Source organism: Podarcis melisellensis (assembly GCF_964234715.1).
Source record: "Podarcis melisellensis genome assembly, chromosome: 10".
NCBI classification, from domain to species: domain Eukaryota; kingdom Metazoa; phylum Chordata; class Lepidosauria; order Squamata; family Lacertidae; genus Podarcis; species Podarcis melisellensis.
Genome location: NC_138542.1, coordinates 4205624 through 4222686, shown reverse-complemented (window position 1 = coordinate 4222686; position 17063 = coordinate 4205624). Strand labels below are relative to the sequence as shown.

The 17063-nt window shown below is 40.6% G+C and overlaps 1 protein-coding gene across 4 annotated transcripts in view; it reads right to left on the bottom strand.

Moving 5' to 3' along the window:
- Positions 1-17063, bottom strand: part of CACNA2D1 (calcium voltage-gated channel auxiliary subunit alpha2delta 1) — a 369792-nt gene that overhangs the window by 26388 nt on the left and 326341 nt on the right. For all 4 annotated transcript variants that reach the window (XM_081927647.1, XM_081927649.1, XM_081927648.1 and 1 more), the window contains 6 exons: positions 14991-15052; positions 10964-11040; positions 3436-3496; positions 1118-1215; positions 423-504; positions 101-163 (listed from right to left, as the gene is read on the bottom strand). In XM_081927647.1, coding sequence (XP_081783773.1) covers positions 101-163; positions 423-504; positions 1118-1215; positions 3436-3496; positions 10964-11040; positions 14991-15052 — 443 coding nt within the window. The remainder of the gene's footprint in view (positions 1-100; positions 164-422; positions 505-1117; positions 1216-3435; positions 3497-10963; positions 11041-14990; positions 15053-17063) is intronic.

The following is a 17063-nucleotide window of genomic DNA, read 5'->3' as shown; positions in this document are numbered from 1 at the left end:
CATTCTGGATCCTATTGTTCTAGGACCAATCAGACTGCTGCCTTTTGGATCCTATTCAACTCAGTATATAACAATTTCTTAGAAAGAAACAGACCCTTACCTTTTGGGATACACTCTAGTGATCCCTCCATCTGTAGCTACAAATCGTGCTGTAATTCCCTCACTGTGGGAGGAAGAAAAGAGAGACAGAAATATTTGAGTTGAACTGAATTTGGAATGATTGGCAGCCCTTTGTACATAATATTCACAAGTTTTTCTAAGATACTCTAAAACACAAATGTGTGCATTTTCATATACTTAATGCCGTGTGTGTTCCTTGTGTGCTCTAATTATCCGAAATGATCCAGTATTATTTCAACACACCATTAAAACCCGCAGAAATAGCCATATTGTTTAGCAGGGGGAAGGAAAATAACACTCACGGGTCCTGCTTACTCCAGTAATTCTGAACAAGTTCACTTGTAAATCCTGCATCCAGCAAAGCTCTCATAACCATATCATTACCTATCAAAGGAAACAAGCCAAAGGTTAATTAAGATCACAGGAAGCTGCCAAGTCAGACCATTGGTCCATATAGTTCAGTACTGCTTACACTGACTTGAAATGGCTCTCTAAGATTTCAGCGAGGAAGGGTCATTTTCAGCTGCACTTGGAGATGTGGGGAGGATTGAAACAGAGACCTTTTGAAAGCACAGCCTGACTCTAGTGCTTAGTTATGATCCTTCCCGATACTATGACCACACCCCATAATAAAAATGAACTCAGATTACCAGAGTTATACATTTCAAATTTTAAATCTGTACGCTTCGGCATCGGTTGCTCCTGTTTCAATGACAAATTCTAAAGTCAAAAGGCCAGCTAAGTTTTAAAAAGTATTAGGTTTTGATATGCCCTTCATGTAAGAAGGTCAGAACAGTTATTATCTTCACATAACAACCCTATGAACTGGATGAAACTCTGCAATCTTGCATTCATAAACCCAGTAAACAGATCTGGTACTATATGTAATTATGGGAAACAGGGTGATCACATCAACATTTCTTCTTCGGAACCAATTGCTGCACTTATATTGTCATCTCCTGCAAGCAGTTTCATTTAATGAAAAAGTAAGGCTTACATGAGGGATTTTGGGGGGTGTATCGATCTATAAATTCGCTGAAATTCAGAAGAAATGCTGTGTTGTTGTCAGTTATTTTCACAGGCCCACAGTAATCTCTAGAAAAAGAAAACAGGTTTTTAAAATATTGCTTTTAATCCATGAAGTAAAGCAAGCAAGAAAATAAACAAACAAATACATAAATTTCTGGCTGAGCTGGTTTGGGTTTGGTTGTATCTGGCTAATTTACCTAGCATTTGGTAGCAACATTTCATTTAGTAGCATATCATGTAGAAATACTTGCCTACAGTCTGCAGTGTATCACTTTCACAACATAGAGAAATTCCATGGCAAAATTATGTTATGCATAAAATTAGGGAAAGTTAAATGCTATAAGCAAGGAAACACAAGATTAGAGTGTTTTCACTCTGAATGATCAGCCTTGACATAGGAATGGATGAATCCATCAACTACAGTTTCTCAGTTTCCAAACATAAGTAAAGTTTGTCATATTTCTGTATAGGTTTGTGATATATTTTTAAAAATTCATCTATGTTTATTTCTTTATTAACTTTCTATACCGCCCTGAGGATCTGAGGACTGTGGGGCGGTTTACAATACAAAACACAAAAATACACAACATTAAAACCCTCACAAAAGATCCTCAGCATTTTAAAGTACTCTTTTCTAATATGAACATTTAAGTATGAAATGTTACCACAGTTATACATTTCTGCAACCAATCTTGGGCAACATAATGCATTTGGGTAGGCTATTTTTGGTTATATAAATGGATGCAAATACAATCATGGGTGCATAGAAACAGGGTTTTGTGCCCACACTCAGCAAGAATTCTGACTCCCAATTGTTCAACAATAGCCACTACTCACAGCTTCCACCTGCACACTCAGCCTTCACTGGGGTGCTTTGACTGTGTGTTGATGTGTCTTTTTCAGAATATTTTTATACCTCTGCAAATTCTGGGAGCTCCCAAGCCACCAGATATTTTCCTGTGGAAAGGTGGTGAGGTTTTGGCTACAGAGGGACCAGCAGCCCTCAAGAGACCTGAGATGCCATGGGTGAGGTGCTCCATTCCATTCTCCCCCTGTGATCCATAGTCAGCATACAATGTCTGTTGAACATTAGGTTAAGAGGCTGTTGTTCTAACAACTGTGTAGAAGGTGGAATTTCAGCAGATGGAACTTGTAGTATAGTGCAGTGTTTCCCAACCTTGGGCCTCCAGCTGTTTTTGGACTACAACTCCCATCATCCCTAGCTAGCAAGACCAGTGGTCAGGGATGATGGGAATTGTAGTTCAAAAACATCTGGAGGCCCAAGGTTGGGAAACACTGGTATAGTGGTTAGAGTACTACACTAGGAGCAGGGAAACTGGAATTCTAATCTTGACTAAGCTATTAAGTTATCTCAGCTGAAGCTATTAAGCTGAGTAACCCTCGGTCAGTCACTATACTCTCAGCCTAATTGATCCCAGGATTGTTGTTAGGATAAAATGGGGTGAGAGGAGGGGGCTATGAACAAAATACACCACCCTGAGTCCCTTGGGGGAAAGGTGGGATATAAATGTAATAAACAATCAGGAGAATGAGTGGTTCTTTCTACCATTTTATATCTACATATCTTTTTCTCCACGCGCCTTTTCCAACAACTCCATTCCCTTACCCCTCCCACCTGCTAGTCAGTTTCCCCCCTCTCAAAAGTCTCTTGCTTTATGTGGACACTCAGTCCTCATTGGGCTTTTCAGGGGAACCCCACATTTCCTTTGCTTTCCCCCCGAATATTGTTTGTATTTCTGCAAACTTTGGGGTTACTGTGCGTCTGCTAATGCCTCCCTCTTGAAGGTCGGTGGTGTCGTTTTGGCTATGTAAGTGTGAACATTAGAAGACTTCAGACTATATGCTATTGGTATATAGATGATCTCATCTTAAACAAAGTGGGCTGAATCTTCACTAAATTAGTTAGGACAAAAGTCTAACAGAAATCAACAGAACAAGTTAGGCATGATTTAGTTCTTTTTGAAATCAATGGGACTGAAGTTCAACTAACTTGGTCTAGATCCAATTAATTTTATTATATATATATATATATATATATATATATATATATATATATATATATATATATATATATTTGTTGTTGTTGTTTGTTGTTGTAGTAGTAGTAGTATTTTTGTTGGAAACCACCCAGAGTGGTTGGGGCAATCCAGTCAGATGGGTTGGGTATAAGAAATAAATTATTATAATAATATTATTATTATCGTCATTTGTTAGTCGGGACTTGTTATGTATCATTTGGGTATACAGAACAGGAAAATGACCAACCTTGGTGCTAAAAAGGTGTAGCCGAATTCATCAAAGCGATCTAGCTTCAGAGTTTCCGTAACTATAAAGATGAAAATGCAGTGTCAGAATCTTTTATAAGCAAAACTAAGTATGTAAATACAGTGGATTTCAACATTTTTAAAGCACTCGGTTCCTAGGACCCATTCAGACAATGTCTCCAGCTTAACAAGCTAAAGTTATTAAGCTGGGGAAGAGCACTGTGACCACATATTCCTGTTCTGCCTCACCCTGTGTTTCTCCTTGCATGTCCAAAATGTGAAATTGTGGTTTAATTCGGGTGTGCAGATCTGGAAAACTGGTTAAAAGTAAGCACTATGGAAGCAGCAAAGCCAATCAATATTACCCCACCACCCACATTTTCACATTAAAAGAGAGATTCATGTATTTATCATGAAATAGCAGCAACACGGCCTGAAATACTGCAACAAGTGGTGCAAAGTAAATATGGCATAGTGCTGACCTGCTAAGCATGACCATATGGCAATTAAAGCTGAAGTCATGGGGATGTCATTATGCAAACCAAAAGGGCTTGTAAAATGTGCCACAGGTAAAATATTTTACTTAGCATAAATTCATTTCAGAGTTCTTGAAAACACAAATTTCGGGTGAGGTGTTAATCTGAGTTTCTTAATAAACTGAGAGGTGACAGGGCCAAAGAAGAAAGGAAGAAAGAGAAACAATTCAAAAGCATGTGAGGAAAAAATACATCATTTTCCCTTCTCTATTTTTAGAATACCAAATTGTCATGGGAGAAGCCCCAAGATGAAGGACACAAAGGAGAACATCCAGGAGGAATGAAAATAGAAGCAGACAACATGTATAAGCAACAGTAAGTAGATGGAAATTGAGCAACAGGAATATACTTGCCATTTTGGACTGTTATAATCCATCAGAAAGAGGCAAGGAAACATAAAAAACAAGGTAAAGCAAAAGGGGTCACAAACCAATATTTTATTCAACCAGTCCCTTGAATAAAAATATTGCGGCATGAAACGAGATCAACGGTTCATTTTCTCTACAGCTGTACACTGGAGAAAAGGCAAACATCTCTGAAGACTTGAACACATGTCTTTTATCAACATATATCCATCACATAACTACAAAACAGCTTGAAATCTAGTTTTGAGCTGGCAACAACAAAGGGTCAATCATACATTATGTAGAGCAGCTATAGGGGGCATTTCCCTGCTCCCTGGAGCAGCTTTCCTATGTGACTAGCATAAGCTTGGAGAACGAGCACAATACTACAAGGGACGTACAAAAGATGTCAATGCAGCAAGACGGAAGACTGCTAAGAGAAGGTTAGATAGACAAGTCCCAAAGCAGACCTCTACAATGTGTGACTTGCCAAGCCAAACACTTCCATCACTCACGTTCTACAAGCTGAAGTAGGTTCAACCTGCCTGAGTGAGACCACCAGGTCACAAATTGTATAGGCTTGCCTCACCTGTGTTCTGGAAATAGGGAAAGACTTCCTTATTTTATCTAAGCTTTTGTCCAATGGTTTTATGAAGTTCTAACATGTTTGCTTTTAAATCCTTTCTATGTACTTTTCTTATTTTGAACTGCCCTGAGCTCCCTTTGGGAAGAAAGGATGAGCTATAAGCTTGAGACAAACAAACATAGCTAGAATAGGATTCTCAATCAAGTAGAAATTTGTAGGGAAGCAGGAACAGTAAGAAGGCAAGCATTAGGCTGCTTAGCCTTCCTGTGAATAAGTGACAGAAGACTATGAAGACAGTTGAGGGAACTGCAGTAAGTCCAAAGTACGCCTAATAGGCTACAAACTGAGACCAAACAGTGGGAATGTAGCACACAATGGAGTGCATAGAGTTACTGCAGCATCTTGGAAGCAGTAGTTTCTGGTGCCCATTGGGACTGGTAGAGAAAAAAGGCAGGGAGACCAACAGTGGGTCAAATCCAAGCCCACGGCAGGCAGAGCCAACTAATTCTAGTTCCTTCCTCATCTTCCTCCTTGCTAAGTTCCACAAGGGTCAACACTGAGACTATGAAGCAGGCAGCTGACAAAGAGAGCCGCCCCCTGGGCTGGATGTAAAGCAAGCAAATGGGTGCTGCCCCAGGACAGGTGAGGCTGGTGGGGCAGAGAGTGATGCATTAACTAAAGTCGACTAGCATCCACATAGACCGAGACCTAAATGAACACCTGTTCCCACATTAAGGTTTCTGTACACCTTGTCATCTTTGGAGATTCAGGTTTTGGGTGCTCTCACTGGGTGACAAGTGAAGAAAGAGCTTTCTGGGTAGTGGTGCCCTTCTTATAGTACTTACTCTCAGGTAGACTTGCCTACTTTTTGGCCCGAGATCAATGATACAAAGGAGAACATTCAGGAGGAATGGAAATAGAAGCAGACAATATGAGCAACAGTAAACAGAGGGGAAATTGAGCAACAAGAATATACTTGCCCTTTGGGACTGTGATAATCCATCAGAAGGAGAAGGCAGGGAAACAGAAAAAACAGGGTAAAGCAAAAGGGGTCACAAACCAATATTTTATTCAACCAGCCCCTTGAATAAAAATATTGTGGCGTAAAGAGAGATCAAAGGTTCATTTTCTCTACAGCTGTACTCTGGAGAAAAGACAAACATCTCTGAAGACTTCAACCCATGTCTTGTTAACACTTTCTTTCATGTACCTTCTATATAATGCAGCTATTTCAAGGATCTGTGTAATGGAAATATTGACTCAGGGGGCTCCTAAGAAATTCAGCCCAGAATCATTGATCTTGCACTCAAGAATTTTACAGGCTGCTTCCAAGTTCAGGAAGTCCAGAAATAAATTATGCAATATGCTGGGCCACCAAAATAAAAAATAAAAAATCCATCACATATGTATAAAACAGTTCTGACAGCAACACAGTTAATTCATACATAATATGGAACAGCTATCTGGTGTATTTTGCTGCTCCCTGGAGCATTTTCCTCCCAATATGAATAGGAATGCACACAGTACTTACTACAAGGGACATACAAAAGATTGCAATGTAGGAAGTTATCAGCAAGACAGATGACTGCAAAGTAAAAGTCAGACCCAAAGACCTAAAGTCGGCCTGCCAAGCGAAACACAGTCATCCCTCACATTCTACAGCCCTCAGGAGGTTAAAACTACCTGTTTTTCCTCCCAGCACCAGACCACAATAATTACAAATTTTCTAGGCTTGCCTGCAAGTATGGGCCAAAATTTGACATATAGAATTCCTTTCCCAACAGAGATCAGGCAGATCTCTGTAGTGTTGGGCTGCTATCAGTACAGAGTCAAATGTAATAGCTGAAGATATAGTTATGATTTCCCCTCTCATTCCTCAAGGCAAACACAAATATGATTTATTCAGTCCAGGCTGAATAAATTATAGTTTGGTGTCCCTTAAAGTATTTTTTTTTCCTTTCCATTTTTGTATTCTTATGCTGGTACATTCTTTCCTTTTCTCATTTTTTGCTTCTCACTTTAAAGACAACTTGAACAAAATCCAAAAAGGGCATAATCCAAGTTACGTCCGCTCATATCACACACCACATGAAGCATTCAGAACAATTAAACTACAACACAAACCTAAGCAAGTTGAACTACTACATCATGTGTTGCATAGAATCTTCGCTAAATACCAGAATACACAACTCCTACCTTGCAGGTGGGCTATTCAAAGCATAAGCTGTTGCTTCCTTAAAAAGACAGCAATAGAGGATACCCAGAGCACTATTTCTCTAGGTAACGTAAGCAAGGAGATGAGGGGGGAAAGTTTTACCAGTGCAACTAGAGTAACAGAACATATTCTACTTGTGTACAGTACTTTTTGTACCTTGCAAGCTCAAACAATGACTTGGACTCATGGCTCTAGAGTAAGGGAGTACATCATGGTAACATTACCGAATTTCACAAGATTCTGACTTTTTAAATACAGTGGTACCTAGGGTTAAGTACTTAATTCGTTCCGGAGGTCCGTTCTTAACCTGAAACTGTTCTTAACCTGAAGCACCACTTTAGCTAATGGGGCCTCCTGCTGCCGCCGCACCGCCAGAGCACGATTTCTGTTCTTATCTTGAAGCAAAGTTCTTAACCTGAAGCACTATTTCTGGGTTAGCGGAGTGTGTAACCTGAAGTGCATGTAACCTGAAGTGTGTGCAACCCAAGGTACCACTGTACTGCTTTTAAAAAGGTGAGAAAACAATGCTGCAGAATGGTAAGGCCAAACAAACCATAGTTTATGAAGCCAGGAAGGAGTTATTACCACCTGCTCCCTCTTTGCTCGTCTCTCATGTCCAGAATGTGAAAGTGTGGTTTAATCTTGCGCATAATGAAAAACTGGTTTAAAGTAAGCACGATGAAAGCACCAAATCTGGTGTGTGATGAGTCTCCAAAGAGGGGAGAGCCTAGTTGGGGATGCACGCTGATGCTCGTGCTCGACCTAATCAATCTCAGTTGAGATATAGTTACACCCCAAATATGTAATGGGATGCATGAAGATAAACACTGGCGAACGGTTACAAAACATTAAAGTATTAGGGCAACCTTTGCAGACATCAGATGGTTAGGATCTAGACGTCAATAATGTTTCCCCTGGCTAATCAAAATTACCCCACTACCTGCCTTTTCACTTATCATAAAACAGCAACATAGAATTATAGAATCTTAGAGTTGGAAGGGACTCCAAGGGTCATCTAGTCTAACCCCCTGCAATGCAGGAATCTCAGCTAAAGCATCCATGACAGATGGGTGCCCAACCTCTGCTTAGAAACCTCCAAGGAAGGAGAGTTCACTGCCTCGCGTGGGAGTCTGTTCCACTACTGAACAGCTCTTACTGTCCATTTCCAAATGCAGAAATAGAACACTGTAATCACTGATGCAAGTTAAAGCTGGCACATTATTCGCTTGCTTTGCCTGACAACATGGTAGCTGAAGTTCAAGAAGTTAGAATGCCAAGATGAAAACAAGATGTAAATTGTACCAAGGTTAAGATATTTTACTTAGCATAAATTGACGTCAGGGTTTTGAAAGCATAGGTATTTTTGCAGGGGGCAGGTGTCCTGATTTTCTCTATGAACCGGGAGGTGACAAATAGACAAGTCAAATAAACAAGGATGAAAGAGCAAGATAAATAGAAAAGCATATTGTGGAAAATACATCATTTTTCCTTCTCTGTCTTTCTAATACTCAGCTGGCATGGGAGAAGCTCCAAGATTTAGGATACAAAGGAGAACATTCAAGAGGAATGGAAATAGAAGCAGACAATATGAGCAACAGTAAACAGAGGGGAAATTGAGCAACAAGAATATACTTGCCCTTTGGGACTGTGATAATCCATCAGAAGGAGAAGGCAGGGAAACAGAAAAAACAGGGTAAAGCAAAAGGGGTCACAAACCAATATTTTATTCAACCAGCCCCTTGAATAAAAATATTGTGGCGTAAAGAGAGATCAAAGGTTCATTTTCTCTACAGCTGTACTCTGGAGAAAAGACAAACATCTCTGAAGACTTCAACCCATGTCTTTTTTCAACACTTTCTTTCATGCACCTTCTATATAATGCAGCTATTTCAAGGATCTGTGTAATGGAAATATTGACTCGGGGGGCTCCTAAGAAATTTCGCCCAGAATTATTGATCTTGCACTCAAGATTTTACAGACTGCTCCCAAGTTCAGAAGTGAATCATGCAATATGATGTCTCGCAAAAAGCATATAGTTATCACATATCTATGACGCAGCTTTAAAAGTAGCTTTGAGCTGGCAGCAACACAGGGTTTATTCTTACATAATATGGAGCAGCTACCTGGGGCATATTGCTGCTGTTTTCCTATGAGAATAGGAATGCAGAAATACTTACTACATGGGACATTCAAAAGACTACAATGGAGGGAGATAGATGACTGCTAATTCAAAGTCATACCCAAAGTCCTAAAGTAGGTGAGGACAATGTGTGACCTGCCAAGCCAAACACAATCATCAGTCATGTACTACAACTTTAAGGAAGCTAAAACAGCCTGGTTTTCTCGCCTGCATGAGACACAAGGTCACATATTGTGTAGGCTTGTCCTAAGTGCATCTTATTTCATCCAAGCTTTGGGCTGATAGTTTTATGATAGTTTTTACATAACTGGTTTTAACTGTTGCCTGCAATGTGTTATAGCATTGCTTTAAATTGTTTCAATGTGATTTTATTATTGTGAGTTGCACTGGGTTCTCTTTGGGTAGAATGAGCACATTATAAATTTGAAACAAGCTAGCATAGCAGCTAAAGTAGGATTCCCAGGTTAGGGGAAATTTGCAGGGCAGTTCTAAGCAGGAGGGGCTGCCTAGGCCATGGGCAGGCAAACTAAGGCCCAGGGGCCGGATCTGGCCCAATCGTCTTCTAAATTCGGCTCGTGAACGGTCTGGGAATCAACGTGTTTTTACATGAGTAGAATGTGTGCTTTTATTTAAAATGCATCTCTGGGTTATTTGTGGGGCATAGGAATTCATTCATTATTTCCCCCCCAAAAAAATATAGTCCGCCGCTCCCCCCAAAGTCTGAGGGACAGTGGACCAGCCCCCTGATGAAAAAGTTTGCTGACCCCTGGCCTAGGCCACCCCCAATAAATGACAGAAGACTTATACATAGGGCTCCCTTTGAAGAATCCTAGGGAAACTGCAGTAAGTTCAAAATACACCTGATAGGCTTTGTCCTGAGCCTAAACTCTGGGAATGCAGCACATGTCAGAGTTGAGAGAACTTCACTGGCACTTTGATAGCAGCAGTGGCTACAAGAAGCAACACTTAGCCCAAGGAGGAGGCAGCTGGCAGGCAGTGCTGACCCCTAACTGGGAAGCAGGCATGTGGGGGCTGGCTTAGGACAGAGAAAGGCTGGTCAGGCAGCACCCCATTCACTCTTATGGACCAGCCTCCACGGCTTGAAAGCCATACACAGCTTAGGACCTGATGGAACCATTGGAGACTACTAGAAAAGAATCCACGTTAGACGCAATCCAGATTATATCCACTCATATCACAAACATTCAGAACAATTCAGCTACAATCCAAAACTTAGGAAACCTGATTTAACCTCGATCCAGAGATTGATCTAAATGACAATGAGTTCCAGCTAAGACACACCATGCACACAATCTAGGCTAGATTTCAAACGGCACAACTCATACCTTGGAGATGGACTATTCAATACATTAGCTATTAGACCCCTAAAAAGACAGCAACAGAGGATATCCAAAGCATTGCTTCTCTAGGAAACATAAGCAAGGAGATGAGAGAGAAAGGTTGGCCAGTGCAATTTGAGTAACAGAACATATTCTACTAGTGTAGAATACTTTTTGTACCTTGCACGCTCACACAATGACTTGGGATCATTGCTGCAGAGCTGGGGGCACAGAATTCATGGCAGTACTGCTGAACTTCACAAGAGCTTCATGGCTTTAAAAATGTTGCATTAGAAAAAGGACAAGAGAACAATTCTACAGACTACACAGCAATACTCAGATTCTGGAGAAAGGTCATGGCTACTTACATTTTGCCTGAGTTAGTGCTTCCTTAATGTTGGCTTTTATGTAGTAAAAGCTGTAGGATGGTAACACCAAGGCCAAACTATATAATAAATAAATCAACATTAAATGGTGAGAATAAAGCCACATTTCAATACCACAGAGCCTTATCAGCCTAGCATTTTCCCTAGCTTTGATGTGTAAGAAAATCATGGAACATGTGATTCATGGCATACATTTGCTTGGCTAACTACTTCACTAAATCCTCTTACTGCTTTCTGCTGCATCTGAACTCCACTCCTCCAAATTAAACGTGTGGTACCGAGAATGAGATCCTTGTCAACCCCATATTGACATTTACAGAACAGTCACCATTTTTCATGGCTTTGTTTAACAGAAAATTAGTATCGCAGGATAAATTAAAGGTTGCCCACAACTTGAAAAACTAGGATGAGTTGAAGGGGGAAGGCAGGTAAGGTCTGTTTATTGAGACAGTGATTGCCATTTACTTCTGAGTATTCATGCATTGCAGTAACTGAGCATTAAGTTGTTTTGACAGGAGAGTTGAAAGGCTCAATCCACATGGGGCTTTCTACAACTCAATTTGTTTAAAAATAAACTAGGTGAGTCACATTTGTACCTTACACACTGAAGGAACTGTTGCTCCCTGAGTGAATACGTTTGGCTTCTTAATGTGAGGTGCAGTTTTGTTATTTGTACCAGATTGGGAAGTGCTTCAGGAGCCAAATACAAATGGGATAGATCTGTTTGCATGTCTATAGCATTTTAATAAGGTCAGCGGTTCAAATCCCCACGACGGGGTGAGCACCCGTTGTTCGGTCCCTGCTCCTGCCAACCTAGCAGTTTGAAAGCATGTCAAAGTGCAAGTAGATAAATAGGTACTGCTCCGGCAGGAAGGTGAACGGCGTTTCCGTGTGCTGCTCTGGTTTCGCCAGAAGCGGCTTAGTCCTGCTGGCCACATGACCCGGAAGCTGTACGCCAGCTCCCTCAGCCAATAAAGTGAGATGAGCGCCGCAACCCCAGAGTCGTTCATGACTGGACTTAACTGTCAGAGGTCCTTTACCTTTTTTTAAAAACTACACTACAGTCAGTTAACATATTAGTGCTGCTCTACAACCGTCTTTTGCAAACTGGTTCCCTTCAGGTGGTTTGCAATGCAACTCCCATCAGCCCCAGCCAGTGTGGCCAATGCTGAGGGATGATGGGAATTGTAGTCCAAAACATCTGGAGGGCAACAGAATGAGAAAGACTTCTCTAAAATGTCCCAAGAGCTGCGCATGGCCTATAGGATTTTTGCTTTGTTCTGCAGAGTTGCAAGGTCCAATCCAGATTCACCACTAGCCTGACTTCTATTTAAATATACATTTTGGCTAACTACTACTACTAATGTTAGTAATAATAATAGTTGTTGTTATCAGCCATTGAAGACACTATTTCTAAGCAGGAGACCTTGTAGACTATGAATTTTAATACCACCTATGGAAAAACAAACTTCTTTAAAAGAAAAATTCTACTACTGTAGCCCTTAGCTGTCATTAACATGGAGCAGGACTGCTTATTATGTAATATTTCCAGCAGATGCCTGTGGAGGAACATTGAAAGGAAACTGTAGGATACTCAGCTACAGACATGATAGTCAATTGCCATTTGAACTGTACACAGCAGAATTACTCATTATTTGGTGACAGCTTTCCACCAATTCCTCTCAAGGGAAATCAGAAAAGGCTTCTCTGTTATTAGCAGTTACTGCTGAACAGAACCCACTAATTAACATCTATAATTTTATGTAGAAATATGTCTACAGAAATGTGGTCTCCAGGGAGACTTAACTGCTGTTTTTCTAGGAGACCAAAAAGACATTAAAAAAAAAATCAGCCCAGAGAGAAATCAAACAAGACTTTGAAGATTAAGTCTGTCAAACAGATAACCAGTGAGGTAGAACAATAAGACAGGAAATCCCCTAATTACAATTTTGGGCAAGTAAACACGAAACTATGGTTGCTAATGATAGATAACATCAAATGTTGTCACTCATTTTTGAAAGATACAAAATCTAATAATTTTCACTACTTCAGTTTAAGTTATTGTCAAATAATATAAATCACCAGAAGGCAGATAGGAAGGAAATTATTTCAGACACAGAATCTGCTCCAAGGGTTGCTAGGCTTCCAGAATAGTATAGTGACTCAAGTTGCACTTACAACCCCCCTGCACAACAACAACAACAGCCTATCTGGGCTTGGGGTTAGTTGCCAGATTCATGTGTGCAAAATCCAGAATTGCATTTGCAAGCACGTTATGAATGAAGATCTTTTATTTAGTATAGATGCTTGACCTGTAGAGTCTATAGACATGCACTAAAGAGCCACACTCAGCCCTTTAGAGATGGCAGAATGTATAGGAGCTCTCCCTGGCTTGCAGGATGGGCTATGGTGGTAGAGCAGCCTGGTAGCGGCAGCCAGTGCGACTGAATTTGGTAACACGTTCCGTTCCCTGTACAGTAAAAGGTAAAGGTAAAGGTCCAGTTGCGGACGACTCTGGGGTTGCGGCACTCGTCTCGCTTTACTGGCCGAGGGAGCTGGCATAAAGCTTCCGGGTCATGTGGCCAGCATGACTAAGCCGCTTCTGGCAAACCAGAAGTTTACCTTCCCACCGTTTACCTTCCCACCGGAGCGGTACCTATTTATCTGCTTGCACTTTGACGTGCTTTCAAACTGCTAGGTTGGCAGGAGCAGGGACTGAGCAATGGGAACTCACCCCGTCGCGGGGATTCGAACCACTGACCTTCTGATCGGCAAGCCCTAGGCTCTGTGGTTTAACCCACAGCACTAGAAAGCAAATACAGGCTCAGTCCACCTTGACTTTCAGTATCAGCCACAGCAAAAAAAAAAAAAAAAAGCTTCTGCTCTTGACTCTGCTACCACTAGAGTACGCCAAGCTCCACCCAATGGACTAGTATTAGGTATATTTTTTCAATCAAAAGCCAGCAACCCCACCAGTTGGAGCAGATAGTGATGGCTGTTTTTTGAAATCTCAAATATTTCCTCTTTACTGATAAACAGTATAGGATTATTGGTCTCTTTCCCATGCACCAGTCATTCAAAGCATATTATTATTATTATTATTATTATTATTATTATTAAGATTACATTAGAAGAACTTAATGGGGAAGGGGGAAGGTCTAACCTTTGTAAGGGGGAAGAGTCCCTGTGGAAATTAGGTTGTATTTTTGTTTCTGAGTTTTATTATAAATCTTCAATTGTATTGTTGTTTTCATTTCAGCTCATTAATGCCTTTTTCCTCCCTCTATATAACCATTTTGTGCACATGCGTTAAAAAAACACCACTGGGAAAAAGGCAGTTTTGGGGTAATCATACATGACTGCAACAAGGTTCTTTTGGTGGGATGTTTACCAGTGTGTAGGAGCTCTTGCGCTCATCAATTAAACACCAGAGAGAGAGAAATGAAGATGAACTGAAGGAACTGAAAGCTGAAGCCAACTGAGCATGCTCCATTTCCAAAATTAATTTTAGAAACTGTCTTAGTTGAACTGGGATTTTGAAGGAGAAGAACGCAGGCCAGAGCAAAGCCATGTGGAAATAAGGGAAGATAAAAAGGGAGCTCCGCCTTTGCTAAGTCAGGAACAACCACAAAACGTAGACAGCTAGAGAATGTCTCATTCCACAACCTGGGTTCAAGTCCCTCTATGATTCTGGTGATAATCTGCCTAACCTCTGATGACAAAACAGGCAGGAGAATGTGGCCATTTAGATACTGCATCCTAGGTTGAAAAACGCCATAAAGACATCACTGAAGCATCACCAAAAGGGCGGAACAGGGGCAGGGCAGGGGGGGTGACAGGATGTTTGTGGATTTTTCATTGGCTTTCAATTATACACAATTTCACTGACATGTGCGGTGCCTCAGAATGTAACCCCCACATAAACGGATGGCTGCCTGTATAACAAAATTTGCCAGGTTAAGGATATAAGGATATTTTTGCTTTTCAACAGAACCAGAAATGTTATTACCTGTAATCAGTACCATTTACAGCTGTCCATGTGTATGTTCTGTTTCCTCTGTCAATGTAGCGCTGCAAAATATTGAGGAAGACAATCATTTTCTCCATGATCTCAGGAAAGCTACAAAAATAGTTTTTTAAAAAAAACCCTACAAGATTCAAGAACAAATCCTCATTGCATATCTAACAATTAAGGCAAGCGTCAAACTGGGTGCCATGTAAATTCAGCCTAATGTTGTCCAAAATTATTTTCTTTTTTTTATTCCTTTCTGGCAATTTAGATTTCCCCGACATGTTAAAACAAAATGACGACAGTAACATAACCTTAAAATTGTTATCATATAAAACCTTAAGACTGTGCAGCTGATAGATAAGAAACATGCCTAGCAATATGAGAAACTCTCACATTATTTATGTGTGAAACTCTGTGCCTGAGATGCTCCCACAGAGAAAAGGAGTGCTGTGCTAACTGCTGCTCCACCACATGCATCAGCTGTTAGGCAGGGAGGCTGAGCAATGTGAAAAAAGCCCAGATCTCTAAAAGAAATGGGAGTGGGCCGGGGGTTTGAGAATGGGATTGATGCAATATATTCAGAACAAAAGGCTAAACTGATAGTTAACAATGTGGTTACAGAAGAGTTTAAAATTGAAAAAGGAACACGACAAGGCTGTCCGATTTCCCCGTTACTATTTATCTCGGTCCTGGAGGTGCTCTTGAACACGATTAGAGGGGACAGGTTGGTGGAAGGGATACAGGTCGGAGCGAAACAATACAAACTTAAAGCGTTTGCAGATGACTTAGTTCTGACATTACAGGAGCCAGAATCTAGTACGAAAAGAGTACTACAACTAATCCAGGATTTTGGTCGGGTGGCGGGATTTAAACTAAATAAGCAAAAAACCAAGGTGTTGGGAAAAAACTTGACAGATATTGAGTCGGAACGGTTTCAGAGAGAGACAGAGTTAACTGTGGTTAAGAAAGTTAAGTACCTAGGGGTAAACATAACAGCAAAGAATTTGAGTCTGTTTAAAGATAATTATGAAAAATGTTGGTCTGAAATTAAGAGAGACTTGGATAGCTGGTCAAAACTGAAACTTTCATTGTTAGGTCGAATAGCTGCTATTAAGATGAATGTATTGCCAAAAATGTTATTTTTGTTTCAGACATTGCAGATTGTAGATAAAACGGAGTGCTTCCGGAAGTGGCAGAAAGATATCTCCAAATTTGTCTGGCAGGGCAAAAAGCCCAGAATTAAGTTTAAGATATTAACGGACGCAAAAGAAAGAGGGGGCTTTGCCCTGCCAGACTTAAAGTTGTACTATGAAGCCGCAGCTTTCTGCTGGCTAAAAGACTGGCTACTTCTGGAGGACACGGATGTGCTGGATTTGGAAGGTTTTAACAATGCATTTGGATGGCATGCATATTTATGGTATGACAAGGTTAAGATCAACAAGGTCTTTAAGAACCATATTGTCAGAAAAGCAATATTTAATGTCTGGACAAGATACAAAGACTTATTAGAAAACAAAACACCGAGGTGGCTGTCACCTTTGGAGGCCAAGGCCCGAAAAAGACCCAATATGGAGGCCAATTGGCCAAAATATTGGGAAATACTAGAAAGGGATGGAGACAATTGGAAACTGCAGAGTTTAGAGAAAATGAAAGATAAAGTGCGAGACTGGTTACACTATGCTCAGATTAAGGAAGTGTTTAAGATTGATAAAAAGTTAGGATTCCAGGTGGAGAAATCGAAACTGGAGACAGAACTGCTAGAACCTAAGACCAAGGTACTTTCAAAAATGTATAACTTGCTGCTGAAATGGAACACACAAGACGAATTGGTTAAATCGGCTATGATAAAGTGGGCCCAGGATATTGGGCACAACATTATGTTTGAGGACTGGGAAAGGTTATGGACTACCGGGCTGAACTTCACAGCATGTAATGCTCTGAAGGAAAATGTAATGAAAATGATATATAGATGGTACATGACCCCAGTGAAATTGGCTAAAATACACCATTCGTCTGATAACAAATGTTGGAAATGTAAGGAAAATGAAGGAACATTCTTTCACCTCTGGT